Source organism: Mandrillus leucophaeus, unplaced genomic scaffold (genome assembly GCF_000951045.1).
Source record: "Mandrillus leucophaeus isolate KB7577 unplaced genomic scaffold, Mleu.le_1.0 Scaffold465, whole genome shotgun sequence".
NCBI classification, from domain to species: Eukaryota; Metazoa; Chordata; class Mammalia; order Primates; family Cercopithecidae; genus Mandrillus; species Mandrillus leucophaeus.
Window position 1 is genome coordinate 2,217,348 of NW_012104976.1, and position 25,690 is coordinate 2,243,037.

The 25,690-nt window shown below is 35.8% G+C and overlaps 1 protein-coding gene across 2 annotated transcripts in view; it reads right to left on the minus strand.

Annotated features, from left to right (window-relative positions):
- Positions 1-17,948, minus strand: part of SLC36A4 (solute carrier family 36 (proton/amino acid symporter), member 4) — a 52,909-nt gene extending 34,961 nt beyond the window's left edge. Inside the window, exons 1-6 of one of the 2 annotated variants that reach the window (XM_011995007.1) lie at positions 16,991-17,248; positions 6,793-6,916; positions 5,548-5,638; positions 3,984-4,043; positions 2,836-2,931; positions 1,945-2,029 (exon numbers count right to left, since the gene is read on the minus strand). In XM_011995007.1, the coding sequence (XP_011850397.1) occupies positions 1,945-2,029; positions 2,836-2,885 (135 nt within the window). In that variant the 5' untranslated portion in view covers positions 2,886-2,931; positions 3,984-4,043; positions 5,548-5,638; positions 6,793-6,916; positions 16,991-17,248. Of the gene's footprint in view, positions 1-1,944; positions 2,030-2,835; positions 2,932-3,954; positions 4,044-5,547; positions 5,639-6,792; positions 6,917-16,990; positions 17,249-17,750 lie in introns of those variants that run through there. The other variant, XM_011995006.1, reaches the window with a different exon arrangement.
- Positions 17,949-25,690: the final 7,742 nt, after the last annotated feature.

Here is a 25,690-nt window from a genome sequence, read left to right on the forward strand (position 1 = left end):
ACAGTACGAGGTCTGAGAAATAAAGACATGAAAAAGGTATAATCTCTCCCAGTGCAAGGAGTTCATTTTCCTTCAGAGCCAATAACCATATTGGGTACTGATAAGCCAGGCACTCTTAGATGCTAGTTTATAGTGATGAACACAAGGGATATGGGAGTCCCTTCCTTCATGGGACTTGCTGTCTACTGGTGAAAAATAACTTGTAAATTAACTTCAGTGCAGCATGATCAAGGCTATTTTAAAAAGTGACACAGAAGGCCGGGCACGGTGGCTCAAGCCTGCAATCCCAGCACTTTGGGAGGCCGAGACAGGCGGATTACGAGGTCAGGAGATCAAGACCATCCTGGCTAACACGGTGAAACCCCATCTCTACTAAAAAATACAAACAACTGGCCAGGCGAGGTGGCAGGCACCTGTAGTCCCAGCTACTCGGGAGGCTGAGGCAGGAGAATGGCATAAACTCGGGAGGCGGAGCTTGCGGTGAACTGAGATCCGGCCACTGCACTCCAGCCTGGGCGACAGAGCGAGACTCTGTCTCCAAAAAAAAAAAAAAAAAAAAGTGACACAGAAGCCACGAGAAAAACCAATAAATTCTGGCAAGAGATAAAGAAAAGGAAAGCATGGAAGGAACAGTTAAGAAAGGTTTCACAGAACAGGTACATTTAAGTTTCCAGACATTTAAGGTTCCAGATATAAACAAAGCTTTTCTAGATGCCGAGACATGGTACACTGGAAAGAAAACTGACCAGAAATCCAAGCCCCAATTCCTAAGTAGCTATGAATTCTTTTATAAAAGAGGGTTTGACTCAATGGCTTCTCCCAACACAAAAATCTAAGTGAATGGCTCAAATACAGCATATAGGGATAGTCTAAATCAGAGGTTAACAAACTACGGTCTGTAGGCTACCTATATTTGCAAATAAAATTTTACCTAAATACAGCCATATCTATTTGTTTACATATTGTTGCCTATGGTTGAACTGAGTAGTTACAACAGAGACCATATGGCCTGCAAAGCAGAAAATACTTTTTATCTGGCCCTCTATAGAAACAGTTTGCCAATTCTCAGTGAAATGAAGCATAGTCTATACTTAGAAAAGAGAGTCAAATACACACAAATGCACAAGAACCCACACAAACATAGGTTCTTTAGAAAACATACTCACTTCATCATTTTGCATAAAAATATCTAGAAGACAATCCTATATATTACTATGTAAAATGTTTACTGTACCATGGACATGTGGATAATTAATAAACATTACTGATTAAAATAATGATTAAAGAAGAGCAGAGGATAACGTAGGAATAATGATACCAGTCATAAAGAAAAGTGCTTTATAGTATTGTTTTGATGGAGGGATTTTTTATTTCTGTGCTTTCCACATTTGTCCAAATACACTGTCAATCTCTTCCAAGACTGCATACCACTTCTTCTTAAAGCAAACCTTCACAATATGAGAAAGTTTCTGAAAGAACTACAGAAAGCTGTTCATTTTTGGACACAGTATCTTTTTACACAATGGCTATAATTACTGGATTTTAATAATGAATGTTCACTATTTTTACTTGATTTTTTTAGGCTACTGGCTAAAGCCTTATATCGTTCTTTATAGAATGCCAATGTAAAGAATATGCTTCCAAAGCCTCTCTGTATATGCTTTTGAGATCTAAGTTTCACATAGCTAAGAAATCAGTAAATTATGTCATATTCTGATCTGAGAAAACAAGCATTATCAGTATTATAACAAAATAGTAAAATCAACAATTACAGCAGAAATCCAAATTGCAAGAAAAAAAGACTAAAGGAAAATCTGTAAAGGAAGATTATTTATGAAAGGGAACACATTTTCAAATTCAACCATGGCTTCCACAGAAGAAATATGAAGCCATAACTAGGGCTTTAGAAGAAAATGATTTCATTAACTGAAGAAAAATACTCACTTGTTTCACATTTTCAGCTAAGAAGACAATATAAACACTACAGAATCCCAGCTGTGTTATCACCAGAAAAAAGTCAACCACACTCCTGAAAAAAGATATCCACAAATAAGTATCCATAAGAGCTACTGAATGTCAATATATTTTATTTCTCTTTTCAAAAGTTTTAAAACATTTTATTATAGTATATATCCTCCTACTCAGCATATCAGGAACTCTGAGCAGCTCATACCAAATCTAACTTCCTGAAAATCTCCAGAAAGGCCATACTTAACTATAAACTACTCTACTAACACTGTTCTTCTTTTAATTCCCATCTCACATGTCATCTGTACAACAGGTAGCACTTTGCTGACTGCTTATGCTTCCTTATTTTTCTAGTCCTGTATTCATCTGACTTTGCTGAGGCAGAGCCACCAATAATAAAGTTACATTTAAATAACAAGACAATAAAATAAGGTTATGCTAAAATATACCCATACCTCAGATAAGCATGTAACTAAATACTACAACTTCATTTGAAATAATGAGACAACAACATTTTTCTTGTTTTCCTTTATTTAAAAAATTAATGAACATGATTATGTTATTATCTGAGCAGGTCATGCTTTATAAATACCATTTTATTTCATCTACCATAATGATCCTGTGAAATAGGTATTACTACAAACTCATTTCATAGTGAGAAAACCAAACCACAATGATAAGTAATTTGATCAAGGTCAGAAAACTGAAAAACGGTCAAGTTCAGATTAGAACCCAAGTCTGTTTAAGGGTTACATATGTCTATTTTCCAGCTTTATCATATTTTTATTTATGTATCTTGTTAGATTAAAATCCTTAAAATTAACATAATTTTAACAATCACATATTAATAACAGAATAAGTACTTACCGTCCCCATGCTGCTTGCTTCTGAAGACAACTCCAAGGACTCACTTCCATAGCAAAGCTCACGGTGTCACCGTAACCTAATGTTGACTTTTTAAACCTGTAATTTAATGACATACATGCAAAGGAAAAAAGAAAAATTTTAAGTTGGTCCATAAAACCACCTCTTGAAATAAATATAAAATAAATAGGAATTAATAAATGCAAGGCTATGCACTGATAAATGAGTTATCAAAATGTTAAGATCTTCATACTTTTAAAGCATGCCTCATAAAATTTTAAAAGTTTAAATCTGTCCTTTTTACCAGCATATTAATTTTATCTACTGCTAAAGTTTATATAACTTTAGCACATAACTTGTAACTTGTAACTTAATATTTGTGCTTTATTAATTTAAATATTTCAAATGCCTAAAACAACTACATTATTCATGTCTAAATTATTCCATTCTTAGAATAGCATTAATTAATAATACATCTGTGCAAGGCTGCACAATACATTTTCACATAAACTATCTCATTTAATCTTCCCATGAGGTAGGTATTATTTCTCCATTCTCTCTTTTTTTTTTTCCCAAGTATACATTGTTATATAAAGCTCATAAATGATTTGCCCAAAGTTTTAACAGTATGTAATAACAACAAAAAAGAGTCAAGATTTGACATTAGGCTACTAGAATACATATGGTCTACTGTCCACTAGAAGTATTTCATGATACAAAAATAAAGAAAAATAATATTATCTTGTTGACTATCTACTAACCCATACATCACCAGAGAGCACCAAAGACATTATAATCAAAAGAGAATTACTAACACATTGAAGACCATTATGCTATAGCTAAAAGTCACACCACTGTCTCCATTGCCTCTATATATCTTTTCTAATTTTTTCCATTTATACTGAGAAACCATACTATTTCACTAATAAGGCTACCTTTTAAAAATAGATTCTAACCAGATTTAAATCATATGAAATGCTACCCTCTTCCATATTCATTACCTTAGATGTATCTATATCAGAGCTTAAAGGAAATACAAAGCACAGTAGAATATAAGACTATCTGATGCTCTAAATAAAAAGATAGCTTTGAAATAAATAGGCTTAACAAATCCACATTTACCTCAGACACAGAAAGTGACTGCAACGTACCAATATGTGCATACAGTGAACAGAAATAATTCCTATAAACACAAGGCTGATTGGTCCAAGCTGTGGGGAAAAAATGTATAAGGTTTAAATATTTAACAGAAATTGAGTAATCTCATAAGCAATGAATCAATGGATTTTTCATGTGCACTGAATAAATACTTGTTGGGCAAAATGATTAGTCATTGCATAAGGGAAAACTAATAAACTTGATGCAGAAAGAATTTCGAGTAATATTTAAGACAACAATGTATAATTCCATCTTATTAGCTACTTAAACCTATGAATATGGAGAATAGATAACAAAGTAGGATAGAACACAAGATCATATTGAATATCAAATGGCAAGTCTACAACTACCAGTGACCCACCGTTATAATTATACGCAACCATGCATCATTACTGAAATCCCTAAAAAGCACAATGTCAAACGGAGACTGCGAGCAATTTACTTCCACAGACTGCTTGTTGGGTACTTACTATGTGTCAGAAACCATGCTTAGAAAATAATTATTTCAAAAAGTAGTAAATAAAATATTTTAAATATTTATTTACTAAAATTAAAGCGATGCTAATAATTATCAAGATACAACCAAAATACTGCCAAAGTTTATTTTTATAATCAAAAGTTTTTATCATCTAAATTAAGGGGGAAAAATAGTCAAATGCAGAGATAGTTAAAACTGTTTGTAGAAACTGGTCTATTCAAAAAAGGTTAGATATGATTTTATTACATCATAAATGGGTTTCTCCCCTAACAAGGATCTCTGTAATTATAATAATTACAATAGCTGCCTCTAACAGTGCTTTACATGTTGGTTTTTAAAAGTTATTGTTATTATTTTTCTTTTTTTTGGGAGACAGAGTCTCGCTCTGTCGCCCAGGCTGGAGTGCAGTGGCGTGATCTCGGCTCACTGTAAACTCCACCTCCTGGTTTCACACCATTCTCCTGCCTCAGCCTCCCAAGTAGCTGGGACCACAGGCGTCCGCCACCACATCCGGCTAATTTTTTGTATTTTTCAGTAGAGACGGGGTTTCACCGTTTTAGCCAGGATGGTCTCAATCTTCTGACCTCGTGATCTGCCCACCTCAGCCTCCCAGAGTGCTGGGATTACAGGCATGAGCCACCGCGCCCAATCAACTTTTCTTAACTGTTATTTAAATTCTAAAAACTTTATATTTGACTCTAAAAAACTATACAATGTCACATTACCAATAATCTGATCTATAAATATATTTGTTGCTATGATTATACTGCTAAATTCAATTCCTGAAAATCCAAAATAGTAAGAATATGTAACTATACCTGAAAATCAAAGACTGTTTTATGTTTGTGGCTTTACTTGGCTAAATATTACAAATAAGTAATGAAGTAGAAATGAATAAAGTAATTAGTATTTTTTGTTAGATATCATTATCACAGTTGACACAATTTTTTCAAGACAACATCTAAATGATCACCTAAACGTCACCTTACCAGGTTATATTTGACTAGGTCAGACATTAGATTGCTATAAATGAGACTGATAACTGTATCTTAACTGGTGATTACAAAGATAAGTCTTACCACTATGCCTGCATTTTTTATTGCCAATGGAAGTCCTAAAAGGCCAGTTCCAATATTTCCTTTAAGAAGGTGTATAAGAGTTTGTACAAATCTGAAAAGTAAAAGTTATAAGACTTAAATATTTTCGAACAAAATCTATTATAACATGATCATGGTTTTAGTACTAGATGGGAACTGAAAATTAATCTAGGCAAGGAACCAAATAACATTTCCATCCCACCCTGGGCTAGAAGTCATACTTGGTTCAAGTCCTATCTTTGCTAATTAAAAGCGGAATAACAAGAGTTATTGTGGATATTGAATGAGATAGTTAAATGAAATATCTGCCAAACAAGATAGTAAAATATTAAATTAAAAAAGGCTAAAGGCATCCTCTTTACAGTGTGGTTTTGTACACAGTAAAGCAATAAATTTTTTTTAAAAAGTAATTTTCTCATAAGATATTTTGCTGCTATGATTTTCAAAACAATGTTGAGTATTTGGCTAGTAACAAAGAATGTATTGACACTACCTATGTAACCATGACACTAAACATATTTGATCTATGATTGTCAACCTAAGAAGTTAATTTTAAAAAATACAAGTTTAAAAACTATATGCATCAACAGGTAAGATAAACATTAATTAATTTTTAGATACTATGAATTCCCTAAGGGATTTGACCTAAAAGTAGTTTCCAGAGGCATCTGAAGGACGTCTCTTCACCAGGAAGAAATAAGTTGAAACAAAAATGAAGAGCAAAAAGTTTAAATTTATGAAACAAAAATGTTTACCTAAATATTTTTTCAGTTTATATTCTTCTTCTCTGATCAATTGCGTATTACTTTGCTTAACTATTAAACTATCATTAGAATGAGAAGTTACTCGAATCTATTAATGATGACAAAATGTCAAAAAAGGTTTGCTTTCCTACCTCCATGACTTTGTTTCAGCATAAAGAAGCATTTACTACCTACCTCCTGATCATTTCAGACATCACTTCTCTTAACATTCCTGTTCCACTTAATCAGATCTCCCTTCTTTCAAGATCCCTAGCATTTATTAGGCATCATCACTGCAGTAATTCCCATATACTGCTCTGTGATTTAAATGCATTTCTTTCCCAAACAGACTATAAACTCATTGAAGGTGGAGACTATGTCTTATATTTGTGTCTTGTAATGTAATAGAATGTCTTCCCTGCAGAAGATTACAAAATACATACTGAATTAAAAGAAAAGGAGACTTATAAACCATAACACTTACGAAATGCCCTCTTGATCATGAAGTTGGTAATGCTTCTGAACAGGCAGAAGCTCTTGCTCATGTTCTTCATCTGATGTCCCATCAAAATTCTGCTCATTTATCAAAGGCCTCATTACATCCATCTCTTTAAAAAAGAAAAACAAAGTACTTCACTATTGCTTAAAAAACTTGGATAAAGCTGGTATAAATGAATTTTAAAATATTAGGAAATACCATTTGTACTCGTCTTTACTATTTCCATCCAAAGTTAGTTCATACTAATACCCTGAGTTTTAGTACATTTTAAAAGAAGCAACTAAATTTATTTGCTGGATATGCTGTTTGGAATATGCAGTGCAAGGTGAAAGCTTAAGTATTCAATGCAAAACTTTTTCTGCGTTATCCACAAGAGATTTATAGTAAATCATCATAGAATTACACCATGAGAAATGTGAATGATCAAATATATTTTCATCTCTGCTTAGCTTCGAATCATACTGTACAGGTAAATAGTAATCACATTTTTAAATACTTGAAGAAAATTACAAAGTCATTCCAATATTTAAAATTTCAGTATCAAAATTTGCCCTTTACCACTTTTTCAGTGTGTTATTTCCTGAGAACAAGAATATTCTCTTAAATATTCATATTAAGTTATCAAATTCAGCTTAACATTGATGTAATACTTTATTTAATCTACATTCCATATTCCACTTTCATCAGTTATACCAACAAATTCCTCTTAGCAATTTTTTCCTCCATCCAGGATTATATATTACATTTAATTGAATTGTTCTAGTGGTTTCTTTGCCATTATATTTTTTATGACGCCTTTAATCATCTTTTTTTCTTACTTAATTTTTTACTATCTTGTTTGACTGTTTTAAGTGGTACTCTCTGACTTCTACCTATTACCTATACCACAATTAATAATTTAATTTTACTTTTTCCTTTCTCTGTTCCTTATTTTCTCATTTTTAGTTGTATTCTTTCTACTTTGACAACACATAGGGATATTTTCATACTGTTCTTCAAATTATGTCTCTACTCATTTCTTAGACCTATAGCTGCAATCAATATCAATATTCACTATCAGTTCTCTACCAAAGTTTCCTCAATCATCCCTTGGCTGGAAGATCTTCTTATAAGGTATGCATCAGAATGGCCTGCAGGGCTTGCTAAAACACACAATGATGGACTCCATCCCAAAGTTTCTCATTCAGCAAGTCTGGGGTGGGCCTAAAAATATGCATTTCTAATAAGTTCCCCAGTGCTGCTGATGTTGCTGGTCTGGGGACCACACTTTGAGGACCACTGCTCTAACTGATTCCTCAGGACGGTCTCATGGGCACAGTATTCCCTGAGTTTTTACATGTTTCAAACTGTTTTTCTTTATAGACTGGATACTTGAAGAACAACTAGATATAAAGTCCTTGGCTCACACTTTCTTTCCTTGAGTTTCTTGAAAATGCTGCTCCACTTTTGCCTTGCTTTTACATGCTACTTTTGAGACGTCTGATGGCAGACTAATTTTCTCAGCCATTAAGTAACTTGTCCTTTTTCCTAGAGGTCCTGAAGATACTTTCTTTGTCTTTAAAGTCTAATAACTTTACCATATGTCTTGGGGTTGATCATGCTAAGTCAGTTTTCCCAGGGACACAGTGGGCCCCTTTTGAGATGTTGATTTAGGTTTTTTCTTATTTCTACTATAAAGTTTTCTTGGATAATAGCTTTAAATATGTATTTGGTTCAAACACTACTTCTTTAGCTATTTCAATTACATGCATGTTGGAACTTCTTTGCCTGTCTTCCATGCAACCACTTTATATCTCTGACCCTTCTGATGTCCGTCTTTACCTCATTGTCATTCATATGTATCTTAAGTGACACATTAAATTTTCATTTCAATACATTCTCCCTTACGTCCTTTTTTGTTATACTCTATACAGAATAAATTGGTACTCTTACAAAACCATCACATTCGTTTCCCAGGGCTCTCATAATCAAGTACTACAAGATAATTTATTGCCTCAAAGTTCTAGAGGCTATTAGTCTGAAAAAGTGTTGGGAGGGTTGGTTCCTTCTAAAGGCTGGGAGGGAAAGCCCTGTTCCAGGTAGGCCTCTCTCCTTGGTTTATGGACAGTCATCTTCAAATTCACATGACATTCTCTGTGTTTAAATTTTTCCTTTTTATAAGGACACCAGTCATACTGGATTAGGGGCCCAGCCTACTCCGGCATAACCTCATCTTTTTTTTTTTTTTTAGACAGAGTTTCACTCTTGTTGACCAGGCTGGAGTACAATGGCGCGATCTTGGCTCACTGCAACCTCCACCCTCCAAGTTCAAGCAATTCTCCTGCCTCTGCCTCCAGAGTAACTGGGATTACAGGCATGCACCACCACGTTCAGCTAATTTTTGTATTTTTAGTAGAGACAGGGTTTCACCATGTTGGTCATGCTGGTCTCGAACTCCTAATATCAGGTGATCCATCTGCCTCGGCCTCCCAAAGTGCTGGGATTACAGGCATAAGCCACGGCTCCTGGCTATGGTTTCATCTTAGCTAATTACAGCTACAATGACCCTATTTCTAAATAAGGTCACATCCTGAGGTATGCAGCACTATGACTACATATAAATTGAGGGGTGGGGGGACTACTTAATCCATAACCATCATTATTAGTTGTATGAACATCAGTTTCAACCACCAATATGTTAATATTTTTATTTCTAAATGTACTACACTGCCCTTGCTGACTAGAGTTCATTTGCTTTTATTCATTTAGTTTATCCAAATTATCAGTTATTTGAACTTTCTGATTTCTTTCTGTCAGGAAGTGTGCAGCATGTTCTGTGCTGTACTAAGTACACTATCTGTCCTCAATAAAGATAGTTATCACTACCAATATTTCAAAAACTGAACAATCTGTTATTTAAAGCACACTGCCCAAGAGATCACAGCAGTAAGGAAAGTACGGAAAATGGTAAGTTTTTTCATATCTTTAACAACAATAGGAACTGTAAATAATAAGTTTATTTGTAATGGCATTATCGAAGAGTTTATTTTTCATATCCTTTCAGATAAACCTGGAAATCTGGAATTGTTAAAATTACCTATAAATACTAGTTTTGTAATTCACAGATTTAAGTTTTTAAAAATAGTATTATAATGTTCAGAATCCCAAGTAAAAATTAGTTGGGACCTGAGTCACTCTGAAGAAACTTCAGAGTTCTGAACAAACTTCTCACATTGTTTAGCAGTTGTCATATTTATTTAACTGTGTTCAACAGTGTGATCCCTATGGTTACACTTTCCCTTACTTCTTAAAGTCATTAATTTTCAATGTTACATTGTCTAGAAAACATTAAACATGACTTACTGTGAAAAACAGCTTTTCATATATATATTTGCTTTAAATTCATCTCATCCTTCACATTTAAAACCTTAACAAAAATTTGATTATTCCTGTGTACAAAAAATACAAATAGGTAGTAGGAATAAGATCTAATGTTCTGTAGCACAACAGGGCAACTGTAGTTAACAATAATTTGTTATGTATTTCAAAATAACTAGAGAAATGGATTTGAAATCTTCCCAACCCATACAAAAAAAGATAAACATTTGAGATGATGGATATCTCAATTATCCTGATTTGATCATTACATACTGTATGTTTATATCAAAATATCTCATGTACTCCACAAATACGTACAATTATTATATGCCGCCAAAATATTTGTAACTGAATTATTTCAGGAAACTCCTCTAACTCTTTTACAATGAGATTTAAGTAAGTTAATTAAAGATAAAAATACTTCTTAATAGTGTTAGGAATTTAAGAAGTACATATTTATTTACTATTTTGATTCTACCATTAAAGAACCATGCAATGTGACGTTATTAGCTAAGTTCTAACTATGTGCTTAAATATTCTTTTTTTTTTTTTTGAGACAGAGTCTCACTCTGTCACCCAGGCTGGAGTGCAATGGCATGGTCTTGGCTCACTGCATCGGAAAAATCTCTAAGACTTTCCCTCCAGCTTTAGTCTACATAGGGAGCTAACATTACATACTAAAAAATGTGTATCTGTTAAACTAAGAAAAGGTAAAGCAATCAGGTTTTAAGACTGAGCATATCAACTTGAATGATATAAAATAGCTCTTGAATCTAAAGAGTAAATTGAAAGACACCTAACTAGAAATATCTAGGAAATACTTAGTACACAAGAAGTTGCATCTTTAAATGGTAATAGCCTATATATACCTAGATCTCTGAACATTAGATTTATTAATAGAGTCAATTAGTCATTTATAACTTTTAGAAGCTCCAGGTAATACTAAATATAAAATGCTAAATTGTATTTTTGTTTCCAATTTAGGTATACACTACAGAAAAACACAGTAATATTATTTCCTTACACTTAACTCTTAATATTTTAGGAGAGCTTTTAGCACTGGCATTGGTCACAAGGCTGAGTGGGACATTCCAGGCTTGAATACAATTGCGTGCTTGAGAAATTTTAGGTTGGTGTAATGTCACTGAAACTGAAGGTAAATGTATATGGCAGAAGATTAAGCTGGAAAGCTTGATAAGTTTTCAAATCAGTGTTGTTGAGAACCGCATCCCTTTCCTATGGAAGGTTTCTGGTTCAGATTCAAGAAAGACAGCACCCATCACTACCACCATATCCTTCCGTTGGTTATTTCACAACGGATGTCAGATGAAAAGCAGTGAGGTATGAGGTAAAGAATTAGCATTCATACTCTCTCTGGGAACTTCCTGTGGAACTCCTGGAAAGACATATATAGGAAAGTGGTTACCAGGAATTGTTTTTCCTGGCACAACAGACTCCCATGGCTTACCTTTAGTTTGTTAGTGAAAAGGATGTCAAAGACTATGATGGCTTTTATGCACATCAGCATTACAGGCAAACACATTATGGAAGCTGATGCAAAGAGGAGTAAGCCACAAAATTTACTAGTTTCTGGCCCTTCTCAAAAACCCCTATTAATAGAATGTCATCCTCACTAATATCCACTAACACCAGTACCTCAACACAAAAGCTCTCTGCTTCATAACTGAATGTATTCAATTAAAGAGGTTACAAGGGGTTCCTATTCAATTTCACAAATATTAATGAGGCCCTAATATACGTTAAACACCATTAGATGCTAAGAATAATTACTAAAACTCCAAAAAAAAAAAAAATCCTGCCTCCATGGAGCTCTAATTCTAGCGAAGGAAAGAGACAATAAGATAATAAGTAAAACAGAGATAAGTTAGATAGTTTTAAGTGCTAAGGAGAAACACAAGGATTGAGACAGAGAGCCTCTAATTTTGGATAGACAACCAAAGGAGGCCTGAGAAAGTGGCATTTCAAAGAAGTCCTGAAGAAGGAGCAGGAGTGAGCAGCGTCCATATCCTGTGGGAGGGAGAGTAATCTAGGCAGCAGGAACAAAGGCAAAGGCCCTCAGGATGGGAGTCTGGTGTGTTTAAGGAACAAGGAGGGCAGAGTAGAGTAGCTAGAGAGGAATGAGTGCGGGGGAGGAGTAGGAGATGAGATCAGATCAGATGTGACAGAAGGCAGACTGTACACAGCCTTGTAGACCATTCCATGTGACATGAAAAGCCACTAGAGCAGTACCTTCCAATAGGAATGCAATGTAATATACATGTAAATTTATATTTATATTTAAATTTTAATTTAATTTAAATTAAAATTAATTTACATTTAATATTTAATTTATATTTAAATTTAATTTTAAATTTATGTTTATAGCTAATATTATAAAATATTTATAATATAAATATAAATTTATATTATATATAAATGTAAATGTACATTAAATATAAATTTATATATATAAATGTGAACGTAAATTTATAGTACACAAATATAAATTTTTCTAGTAAGTTTTTTATAAAGAAAAAGAAACAGGAAATTAATTTTAATATTTTATTTAACTTGATTATCTAAAATATCATTTCAACATGTAATCAACAGTAAAAGATTAAGATATTTTAGATTCTATTTTTCATACTAAGTCTTTGAAATCTAGCATGTATTTTACACTTGCAGCATATTTCAGCTTGAACACACCACATTTCAAGTGCTCAACAACCATATAACTAATGGCTATTGTACTGGACAGCATAGCACTAGAGTGTTTTGGGCTTTGGAGTGGTATCATCTGATTTACATTTTAACCAGATTCCTCTGGGCCTATTTTCTCATATGTACAATGAAAATAATAACTTCTATTACACAGGGGGTTTGTGATGTCATCACAAATGATAATTATATGAAATTATCATATACATTATATATACATTACATAGATAGAATATGAAGAATGAAATAACGTATATGAAGCGTAGAGCCTAGACCTTGGCACATAAATAAGTAATCAATAAACACTTTTTTTCCTGTTCCTCCATATATTAGAAGCATATTAAGCTGTACAGGATTTCTAAATGCCAATCTTTGACAAAAATTAGAAATAATTTAATAATTAATACTTCTGAGCATTTATGAGTTATAAACTGCTGTAAGATTGAGTATGCAAAGATGGGCAAAACATGTTATACCTGCCAGAAGGAAATAGAGACTAGTAAGGGAGATAAACACTCAACAACTCAACAGAGTTAAGAACATATGAAATAATAACTGACACCCCAAAGGAATTAAAGATTATACAACCCAATTTACATCATACATAATGTCTATTATGTTCCCAATGTTTTGTTGTAATTTTTAGTTAAGTACTAAATTGGGCAGCTCTGGAAAATGCCGTGATTATTATTGTAAATATTAATGATGTCTCATAAACTAAAACACTATTAAGGAATACGTGTGCTACCAATTTACAAGTGGAGAAATTATAGATAAATAAGAAACACTAGCTTGATTCAATATTATACAATATTTATTATACACAATATATCTGATGTTAGCTGTATTACATAGTATACCATAGGGATACATTAACGGTGCATACAAATGGAACATTCTTAAATTAGGCAGGGCTTGTACGTTGTCTTATTTGGCAAGAAAATTGTTTGAATCTCAATTTTCAAGCCTAAAACCAACGTAAATTTCAAGTTGTAGACAGAATGTTCTAAAATCACATTAATTTAGCAATATCCTAGGTATCAAAGTCTTAAAAATGTTTCATTCTTTCACCTAGTAATTCTACTTCTGGCAAGCTAGCGTATGCAGAAGAGGATTTTGCACAAGAATGTTCATTAAAACATTACTGATATTGAAAATTGGAAAACAAACTAAATGTGTGGCAATCAGGAAATTACTAAATTAAGGCACAGTCATTTTATGAAGTATTGCACTGACATGGTGCAATACTGAGGTCTGAGTAAAACAGGGAACAGCGTATCATATGCGAAGTGGGAAAAAGCTGAATATTTGCAATATGATTCCAATCATGTTTTTAAAAATTAAGTAGAAATAAGGGAAAGTAAATATATCAAAATGTAAACAAATTTACCAGAATATAGATGGACAATTGGATAACATTAGTGCACTTTTCCTTCTCTGGAAAATGTTAAAAAAAAAGAAAAGAAAAGCAGTTGTAGCAAATTTGCATTACTTTTATAATAAAATTTAAAAATCACTTGTATTTTGGCAATAGACAAACTAAAAGAAAGTAGAAATAGTTTCATTTTTAAAAATAACATAATATTGTCATCTGAATCTATAAACTACTCTCTAGATATAAAATAAGTTCCATAACTATTTTGTTCATTTCTGAGGAGGAAGAAATATACACAGCAAGAACCTTTCCGGAGGGCCCCATGGGCTATGAAATAAAGTGCAGACCTTAAGCTATTCACATACCTTACGAGAACCTGTATCTTAACATCTCTACCAGTGCTTTTTACATAAATACCCATTTTTGGAAATTCTTTTTTTAAATTAAATAACACTTGGTCATTGTAGAAAATCAGAAAATACATAAACAACATTTTTGAAATTAAAAATTACTTCATTACCCAGAAATTACTACTGTTGACATTTTAGAGTACATGTTCACAGGCACACACACATACAAACAAACAACTCTCATATCTTCTCATTCTGTTTCCTATCTTTAAATACTATCCATATGCTGATAACATCCAAACTTACATTTCCAGACCACACTTTTCACTAATGCTAGACATAAATCCAATTGCCTACTTGACATCTGCACTTTGATACCTAATGGACATCTCAAACTTAACATGCCCCAAACTGAACTGGTCTTCACCAGCAAGCCTGCTATTCCTGCAACTTTACCCATTTGTATTAGTTATCTATTGCTGTATAACAATTTATGGCTATTGTCAGGAGCCCTCGGTTCTGTGCAACACGGAGCTTTCCTTAGAGCCGCTTGAGTCTCCTTGCAACATGACAGCTAGCTTTCCTTCAAGTGAGTGATTCAAAAAGAGAAAGCAAGGAAGAAGGTACAATGCACTTTATTATCTAGTATTGAAGTCATACATCATCACTTCTACCCAAATCTTTCATTAGACACAAGTTACTAAGTCCAGCCCCCACTCGAAGAGAAAAAAATTAAGTTTCTCCTACTTAAGAGAGAAACATCAAAGAATCTGTAGGTATATTACAAAACCACCATAATATCCTAGTTAATAACAATTTCATTCTTCTAGATACTCTGGAGTCTTCCTTGTCTCCTCCGTTTTACTCTCTAACCCTCATCCACTCTGTCAGGAAATCACACTGGTTCTTTCAAAATATACCTAGAGGCTAACTATGTCTCTTTACCTCCACTGCCACTGCCATACTGCTCTGAAAGACACCCACATCTTTCCTGAATTACTGAAATATTCTCCTGCTTTTACTTTTGCCCCCTTACAGTTTATTCTTCACATGACAGTCAACGCAATCCTTTTAAAACAAGGCAGATCATGACATTCCTCTGTTCAAACCCTGCATTGGACTCCCCTTTCCTCAGGGTAAAGGTCACAGTCTACATTGCCTACAAGACCCTACATAATTTGGCCTCATCGCTACCTCCATCACTCTGCTTCAGCCACTTTGGTCTCCTTGCTATTCCTTTAGTTATTCTTCCCGCCTGGAGTAGTCTTTCCCTAGATATCCATTTGGCTAATTTCCTTACCTCTTCCAAGTCTTTACTCAAATTGCACCTTTTCAATAAGGCCCATCCCAACCATTTTATAAAATACTGCAAACTGCCTAGCCCCCACCCTCATTCCTGATTTCCCTTACCCTGCTCTTGTTTTCCATAGCACTTTTCACCTAACATACTATATAATTAACTGGTTATTGTCTTTACTGCGTACTCTCTGCTTCCCCTTACTAAATACAAGCTCCATAAGAACAGGAATTTTTATCTGTTTTGCTCACGATGTATCTCAAGTGCGTAGGGGAAGCTGAATGAATATGTGTTGAATTAATGAATACATAAAACTTAAAACTGAAATAATTTGTAACTTTTTTTTCAGTTAAAGAAAATGTACATGGTGAACATCTTTCCATATCACTTTTAATGGTTAGACAGTATACAGCTATACCACAATTTAACCAATTTCCTTTCATTGTACTTTAGTTAACAGCTTTTCTCTATATACTATAATGAAAACCTCTCGATATAAGTATTTGTTACATTACTTATTTCCTCTGGAAATATTCAGAAGGAGAATTGCTGGGTCAAAGGATATGTACATTTTTAAGGATAACTGTATTATCCCTTTCCTGCCAGCAATGCATGAGAATACCCATTTCTCCATATCCTCACTAAGACAGGTTGTTAATGAATTTAAAACAGGCAAACCTGAGTTCACATTTGGGTTCTGCCATTAATAATCTTAAAATTACTGTATCTATAAAATGGAGATCATAATAGCACCTATCCCAAATGCCGTGAGGGTTAAAGACAATGCATAGGTAAAGCACTTAGCACAGTGTTTGCACACAGTAAGCATGCAATAAAATGTTAAGTTTATTGTTTCTACTATTATGGCCTGAAAAAAATTCCACTGCAAAGTGCCCTGCAAGCTATTAGAGGAATAAAACCTGTAAGTTACTTAAAATACGGTATTTTTTAAAGTTCAACCGTTTTCTTGAAGATTACATTTAGATTTAATCTTTTAATTACATTTAATCAGCATCGAATGAAAAATACTCCCCAGTACAGTACATATAACTGGCAGAGCGATCATTTTATCACCCTAATCCCTACTCTTTTGTTTTGGACAGCGGGAAGCCATAAACAAACACGCCCTGTCGCCAAGAAACAGGATCGAAGGAAAGCAGGAAAACAAACTTTGCCAAGTGAGCAAGCTACAGGTATCTCCTGTTCATTCTGGTCAGCACGACCTGTTCGAAACTCTGGGATAACAAGGGGTAAAATGAGGATTCATCTGGAGATTCCGAAAGGGGCTGCAGCATTTGAAAAGCAGAACAAAGATAACTTCCTTAAAGCATCATTGGGAAAAAAACTGTGAGAGTCGCGGCGCAGGCTCTCGCGTCTTCGACGTGTACACACAGGGCCCCGCCCCACTCCACACACACACTCACCCACACGCGCGCAAACACACACACACATTTTAACACCCTATTGAGGCCTGGGCTTCGTCTGACCAAGCTCTCGGGGTCAGATAACCGGTTCCTTTGCGGATGCTGACAACGGGGTCAGTTAGCAATCACGCCTCAACTCATTCCAACTTCCTGGGAAGGTTTGTTTGCTAGGTTTAAATTAGAACCCGTGCTAGTCCCACAACCTCAAGAGCACACACGCGCGCATACACACACACGCACACACACCGCCCACTCGGCCCCACGTCTTTCCCTGTGGAACCCGGATGCGGACGGGCGGGGGGGGCAGGGTCCGCCTCCTCCCGGCTGTGGCCGAGGGGCCCCGGGAGGTGTGGGCGCACCCGACCCCCGCACAGACCCCCGCCTACGTCAGCCCCGGGTCCCTGCCCACGCACAACACCGACCTAGCTCCTCGCACCCCGCCGCCCCGGCCGTCGCCGGCGTCGCCGCCGCTTCCATCTCTCGCGGGTCTCCAGGACGCCGCCGCCCGGGTGCTCACTCTCCCGCCGCTGCGTGGCCGGCGTCAGGCCCAGGCCTACCTCCCCTCCCCGGAGGGACCAGCGCCTGGTGCTCGCCTCCCTGCCCCGGCGCTCTCCACCCGCGCGGCGAGGAGCATGCGCAGTGGGGCAGCCCGGCTCGGCGGGCACTGCCGGCGAGGGGCGGGAGGGGCGGAAGACCCAAGGACTGCAGCAAGGCCGGGTTGGGTAACCCGAGAGAAGGGTTGGGTAACCTGAGATCAGCGAGGGTGGGACCTTAGAGCTGGTCGAGACCTGGGTCCATAGTTCCCTGGGGGTTTTTAAAGATGACCGCGAACTTAAATTTGGGGCGCCTGTCCGTATGCAAGGCGTTAGCGTTCTGTAAGTCACCTTGGAGAATGCGAAGAAGGACGGGATTTGTCCCCTACCCATGTTGAGGTTCTGACTACTCTGGTTATTCGTCTCCCTGTTTCTATAGTTAGAGTTACCGGATACAGTTAAATAGAATTTAATTAAGTCACATACAATTTCACTTTGAGGATATTTCAATGTCCTTGCAGATATTTGACGTTGACCGTGGTGCTGAAAGAAAATTAAGGTAAAAACTAAGTGTACTGATGTAGTTTCAAATACTCCTACGCACCATACATACATTATCTTTAATTCTGACGACAATCTGTGAGATAATTCTGATTAACAGTCACTGATGTAACTATATGGCAATGGTGTTAAATATTTAAAATTCTGAGATTAAAAAGGTACACAGTTACATACTATCTACATCTTTCCTCCTGTTGCATCCTTTGTAGGCTTTCACTGGATAACTAGTGATAATGACAGTTTGCCAATCCGCTTTTTTTTCCTTTAAGTGAACCCAATTTGTTCACATACATATACATGCAAATCCCAAAAGAAGGTTTTATCTGAAGTGTTCCTGACAAAGGTGTAAAGGAGATTTTAAAAAATAAATAAATAAAAGAAGAAGAAGAAATTTATTCTGAACTATAACTAGAGAAATGTTCCCCAACCAGTGTTGGGGTGGATCACCTGGTTAAAGATCAGCAGGAGAGAAGACAGGCATCAGACAGAAGTTATAGGACTAAGGTAATTTTCCATAAACCACTCATTATAATGAGAACATGTGGGACAGCATCTTAGAAGAAGAACATTATCCTTTGAGTGTTAAAAGGGATCAAAAGTCATTGTCCCCTAATCTCAGCTCCAGGGAAAGCAGATCTGGCAATATGGAGGGAAGAAAAGCTTGACTTGTAATATAGGCCTGGAATCTTTTGAAGAGGCTTGGGCTGAGGCAGGAGGCCAGGTTCAATGTCTTTACAGTGATGTGGAGATAAAGCAAGTGGTAACGATGATCATAAGATTCAAGAGAAATTCATGCATCTCTACTTGAGAACGTATTTACTAGGACTTCTACTCCAGGTCTTATAAATTAGAAGCAGATATAAAGTACAGCTGTATCAAAATAGACACATTATACAGAATGTGACAATCTGAGCCCTGGAAATTCCTGTCTTTTCCTGACTTTAACTTCTTGGATCATATCTTAACTACTTCCTTCTTTGCACCTGCAGCACTTTGTTCGTATCTCTGTTATAACACTTCTCATCTTATAATTATTCCTCTTTCTGGGCTTTATACTATGCTGTATACTATTATGTGCAAGGCACTGGTGCTAGGCCTGTTGAGGAATTGACTGTATTTGTCTTTGTCTCAACAGGGCTACCACAGTGACTTGCACATACTGGTCACTCAATGAACAGTTGTTGAAAGTTACTGAGTATAGCCTCAGAAGTATATGAAAGGAAACATTTAGAAGTCTTTAATTTATTCAAGCACATTTTATGGAGCACCTTCCATATGTCAGGAACTATGCTAGATGCAGGGGCTAGAATGGCAAATAATGTTGATATGGTCCCTACTGTCATGGAGTTCGTAGTATACAGCATGTGAAATAACAGAACAAAACAAAATACTAAATATGTCATTACAATTGTTGGTGAGGAAAATAACAGGGTACCACCAGGGAACCTACTTTAGATTGAGAAGGCAGGATAGTCTTATCTGAGGACACTTAAGCTGACACATGAAGGTAAGAAGGACTTGGCTGGGTGTGTATAGAGAGAAGAGCGTTTCCAGCAGTGAGTCTAGCCTTTCCTCTTTTACAGATAGAGAAATAGTTCTGTTTTAGACACCTGTGGAACATCTAGGTAGAGTTGCCTATTATATAATAGTTAGATCTCTAAAGTTTTCTTATGTGAAAAATAATATCACCAACCTTACAAGTTGAGAAGATTTAATGAGATAAAGTATACAAAGCATCAACACATTGCCTGATTCACAGGAAGCATCAAATAAAGTGAGCTTATTAGCTAGAGATTTTTTTTATTGCAGTACTGAGGCCAATTCAAACTAGCTTAAGCCAAAAGAGGAATTTAATGAGGATACTGAGATTGCTAAAACAGAGATGAGACTGGGTTCAGAAAACTGATTCTCATGCCTCTGAGAGTCTCTTCTTCAGTGATCGCTTTTCTCTGTGCATCTGCTTGTGTGTCTGTGCAAGTTTCCACTGCAGAACTCCTCTGTTTCTCAGGTTCACCTGGTAGGAAACATGTTTCCTAAAAGCTCTCAATTCCTTTATCTTAGAGTTTGAGTGATCAGAAACATACTGGTCTCTTTTTCTCGGTTTCAGTTTTAAACATTTCCTAGGTAAGAACTGTGATTGAGTCACCTTGGATCAGATTCCCACACCTGGACTAGTCAAGTAAGTGAGTGTTGGACAAAGTCATATATTGTGGTAGTTCCTGATACAACCATGTAGATGACATTGTGGAGAAGGAAACGGTTTTCCGAAGGAACAGCTGAGCAGACCAAATCCTACGTATCCTCTCTATTTGATTCCCCTCTATATAAAATATTACTCATTTTGTATCCTAAGGCTGTTTTATCCTTCTCTGTTTTCAGTGGAAATAGAGACAAGCTTCTCACCATCTTTTAATTAAGATCTGCCTTAATGACTTGTTTATTCTGTTAATGAACCTAGGAAACATGCTGATCAGCACTGGTTCTCTTAAGAGGTTCTTTGTTGGAGTAATTGTTCCTGACAACCTTACTTTTGTTAAGAATAACTTGATTTTATTTAACTCTTTATGACAGATTTAGCAGATTAAAAAAACCGAAAACTAAATACCTGGGAAAGAGCAACGATGCAGATAGAAGAAGTTTAACTTCTTAACAAACCTCTGCAATATTCTCAAGTAGACTTTAAAAAAAGATATTGCATCTATGAGACAGAAATAGACTACCATAAAAAAAGGAATAACCAGGGAACAGAAAGTAGAGCAAAAGGACCAAACAAAAAAAAAGCAAATAGAAAAAAAAAAAAAAATGAAAGGATCCATCTAGCAGTTCCAGTATCTTAATTCAGAAAGAGATTAAAGAGAAAAGGAAAAAAAAATAAAAGTAATAATATAACAGAATTTCTCAAAATTGAAGATCATTTGTTTCCAGATTTGAAGAATTCACTGAATGCCCAATACAACAAATGCAAACAGACCTAAGTCAAGATATATCATTGAAAACATTTTAGAACATTTGATAATAACAGGAATATTCTAAAAGCTTCCCCAGATGAAAAAATGGGGGTGAAGGCTATCACATTCAACTGGAATCACATCTGACCACTCAGTAGTAACATCATAAGCTAGCTAGAGGGAAATGGAACATGGCATTCCAGCTTCTGATGGAAAACGCACCCAACTTGGAATGCTATACCTAACTATACTATCAATCAAATGAAAGAGTAAAATAAATACATTTTAATATGCATAAAACCTCTATGTGTACTTCCCATGTGCCCTTTCTTAGAAAGCACTGGAGAAATGCTCCACCAAAATTAAGGAGTAAACTTAGAAAGAAGGAGACATGGGATTCAGGAAACCAGGAATTCAGCAAAGGAGAAAGGAACTCCCAAGAGAATGCCAAAAGTAAGTTCCAAATTGCAGTTTTGCACTGGGCCTAGAGAGCTACCAGTCCAAATTGGGGCAAGAAGATGGAAGGCACCAGGAACAGCTATCCCCGAGGACAAAAGAAACAGTGAAACTGATTGATAATCTGAAAAGTATGCAGAATTGGACAAAGGGATGTTATGTAGAGCTGTAGGGAGGGTGAGAAAACTTAGCCACAGATGTGAAGAAAGCCAAGCAGATGAAAAAAAAAAAAAGAAAAGGCAACTAACTCCAGTTAACATAATAGTCATAAAGGAAACAAAAGTATAGTATACCACTTTGCCTTGGCAGTGAATAATACATGCAAAGGCATAATAATAAAAATGTGAATGTAGTGGAGAGTGTATTATAACTCTCTGAAGATATGAGTGGAGTGAGGAGAAATTATCTGTATGAAGGATTATGTAAAAGAGCTAAATTCTCACTTTTCATAGTTGTGAGAAAATAGTATCTAAAACTGAAAAAATTAATACTACTATAAGCTTGTCATTTAGAAATATGAAGGCAAATACCAAATGGAATTACCAAAAGAGTTCAAAATGGTTGCCTCTTGAAAAAGGAAATTGTAACAAGCTATAAGGCAAGAATTTATTTCACATTATGTTTTATTTGATTAAGCTAATGCATAATAAAAATAAATGTAAATTTACAAAAAGAAAAAATCATAGTTTCTGCCAATTACTAATTTTTATTAAGACAAATATCCAACAAAGTCACCTAAAATATTTATTGTTTTTTAAAGTCATGTATTTTCCTGCTCTGTAGTTGTTTTCAAGTTCTTTGTCTTTAATGCCAATCATCCCTATGACAGAGGACATAGCAGTTTTAGATTCTAAATTTTTAGTGACTGGGCAAGACTATGAAGAAAGTGAATTTTCTGAAAAGTCCTTTGAAATTTCATGGTCAAAATGAGAGAGAACCCTTTGGTTAAAGACTATTGACCCACAAGAAATTGGTTTAAAATAATACTAATTTACCCAACTACTAATATATTTTCCTTTTAAATTATCACCAATTATAAATTATAATTTTTTTTTCATTTGGGTTGGGACAGGGTAAATTTTTCATATGATGTGGAAGTTTTTTAAGATATTGAATGAAACGCTAGTTGTTTCACTAACTGACCTAAGAAAGTTTCCCTAGAAAAGTGTGACACTCTAGAGAAAAAGGAAATCTAAATTGAAAAACCAGTTAACAGAATTTACATTATTTTTTCACAGAATTTTGCAACAATACTCTTAAAGTTTATAATCACGATACGGAAAACTAAGCATATAACACGTTATTGGAAAAAATCCTCTCAACAATGAACAATCTAAAACTTAAAATGCTCTGTGATGCTAATCACCACCATGTGAGCAATTTATGCACAAACAGACTGTACCTGGCACATTTCACAGTCAAGAGAAATGTGAACATACATGAAGATGCAGTATTAAATCATAATTTCATAAACTTAATTGTAATACATATGGTAATACTGTAATAATTTCATAGCCACCTCCTGTTACTATTGGCAGTGAGCTCAAGAATTATTGAGCAATTTATATCTCTAGTAAATTGCCTATTGCTATAAAAAGTGATCTCTCATGGTTCTTGCCTGATTTTCACCACGTTTAAGGCAGTACTATAAACTTGAACAACACCATGGAACCCATACGAAATGCCACTAGTGATGCTGAAAATACTCCCAAGAAACAGACAAGAGTCATGACATTATAAGAAAAAGCTGAATTGCTTAATGTGTACCATAGATTGATGTCTGCAGCTGTAGTTGCCTACCATTTGAGACAGATGATTCATCTCATAAACAAACAACAGAAACTTATAGTATTGACAAATACAGTACAGTACTGCAGATGTATTTTCTCTTTTTATTATTTTCTTAATAATATTTTCTTTTTTTTAGATTAAGCATATAGTATAGAATACATATAACATATGTCATATGTATTTTTATGTTATCATCAAGGCTTCTAGTCAACAATAAGCTATTAGTAATTAAGTTTGATAGGAGTCAAAAGTTAAACACAGATTTTCTTTCTTTTTTTTTTTTTTTGAGACGGAGTCTCTCTCTGTCAGGTCAGCTGGAGTGCAGTGGTGCAGTCTTGGCTTACTGAAACCTCCACCTCCCAGGTTCAAGCAACTATGCCTCAGCCTCCCGAGTAACTGGGACTACAAGCGCATGCCAACATACCTGGCTAATTTTTGTATTTTTAGTAGACACGGGGTTTCACCATCTTGGCCAGGCTGGTCTTAAACTCCTGACCTCAGGTGATCCACCTGCCTCAGCCTCCCAAAGTGCTGGGGTTACAGGCGTGAGCCACCATTCCCAGCCTTAAACACAGAATTTTAATTGCACAGGGGTCGGTGTCCCTAACCTATGGATTGTTTAAGGGTCAACTGTACTATCTCTATCAGGAAACATATTAAGTACCTTATAACCTTCTCCAATCATCTTCCACTTTTTCCCTCCAGATTCACTTTCCTTTCTTTTCTGTGTTGCTCTGTGCCCTGGAAGACTATCCTGTATAGAGTGCTTCAATAGGTTTCTTGAGGTCTGGCTTCCAATTAGGTTTGACGGTTTGAGGTACGGGAGGGAGACCATAGGACAGAGGTGAAATAAGTTAGAAATTAATTCCCCTAGTGCTCTCCTTACCGAATCACTACAGATTGGCTGCGTCCCTCTCTGAAGGCCACAGATTCTGTCAGGCAGCTCTCTCCTTCCTGTTACTGGCCAGGTCTGGAAAGAGGAGTGCTGCTCCTCTCCATTGCCTGCCCAAGGATACTACGTCTTTCCTTGTGGATATTTCTAAAACCCTGGTGTCTTAGTCAGTTTGGGCTGTTATAACAAAGTACCATAAATTGGGTGGCTTATAAATGAAATTTATTTACTATAGTTTTTTTTTTTTTGAGACAGAGTCTCACTCTGTCGCCCAGGCTGGAGTGCGGTGGCGCGATCCCGATCTCGGCTCACTGCAAGCTCTGCCTCCCAGGTTCACGCCATTCTCCTGCCTCCCAGTAGCTGAGACTACAGGCGCCCACCACCACGCCCTGCTAATTTTTTGTATTTTTAGTAGAAACGGAATTTCACCGTGTTAGCCAGGATGGTCTGGATATCCTGATCTCGTGATCCACCCACCTCAGCCTCAAAGTGCTGGGATTACAGACGTGAGTCACCGCCCCGGCCTTATTTACTGTACTTCTGTAGTAACAGAGTACCATAGATTAGGTGGCTTTTAAATGAAATTTATTTACTATAGTTCTGTAGGCTGGAAGTCTGAGACTAGAATGCCAGCACGGTGGGTTTCTGGTGGGCCCTCTTAAAGATTGCCAACTTCTCGTTTTATCTTCACATGGTGGAAAGAGGGTGAGAGAACTCTCTGAAGTCTTATCTACAAGGGTTCTAATCCCATTCATAAGAACTCCACTCTCATGACCTAATTACTTCCCAAAGGCCCCGTTTCCTAATACAATCACTTTAGAGGTTAGCACTTCAACATATGAATTTAGGAGGGACACAAACAGATTACTGCACCTGCCTATACCATCATAAATAGTTCCAACTCTAATTAGCAGTTTGCATATGTGGGCCATCTGTTTCCTAGCAAGATCCTTATAAATGCACATACACAATCTCTTTACCAAAAAAAACTTCAAGTATCTCCATTTTACAAATCAAGAAACTTAGATTAAGAGAAGCAATTTACTCAAAATCCAATAGTAAAGCCAAGATTCTAACCCAGGTCTAAATGACTGTTGTCTCCTCTATCACATAGTCTCTAGAAACATTTATTCAAGCAATAGATAATCACATTCCCATCCCAAAAAGTTCTCAAAATTTGG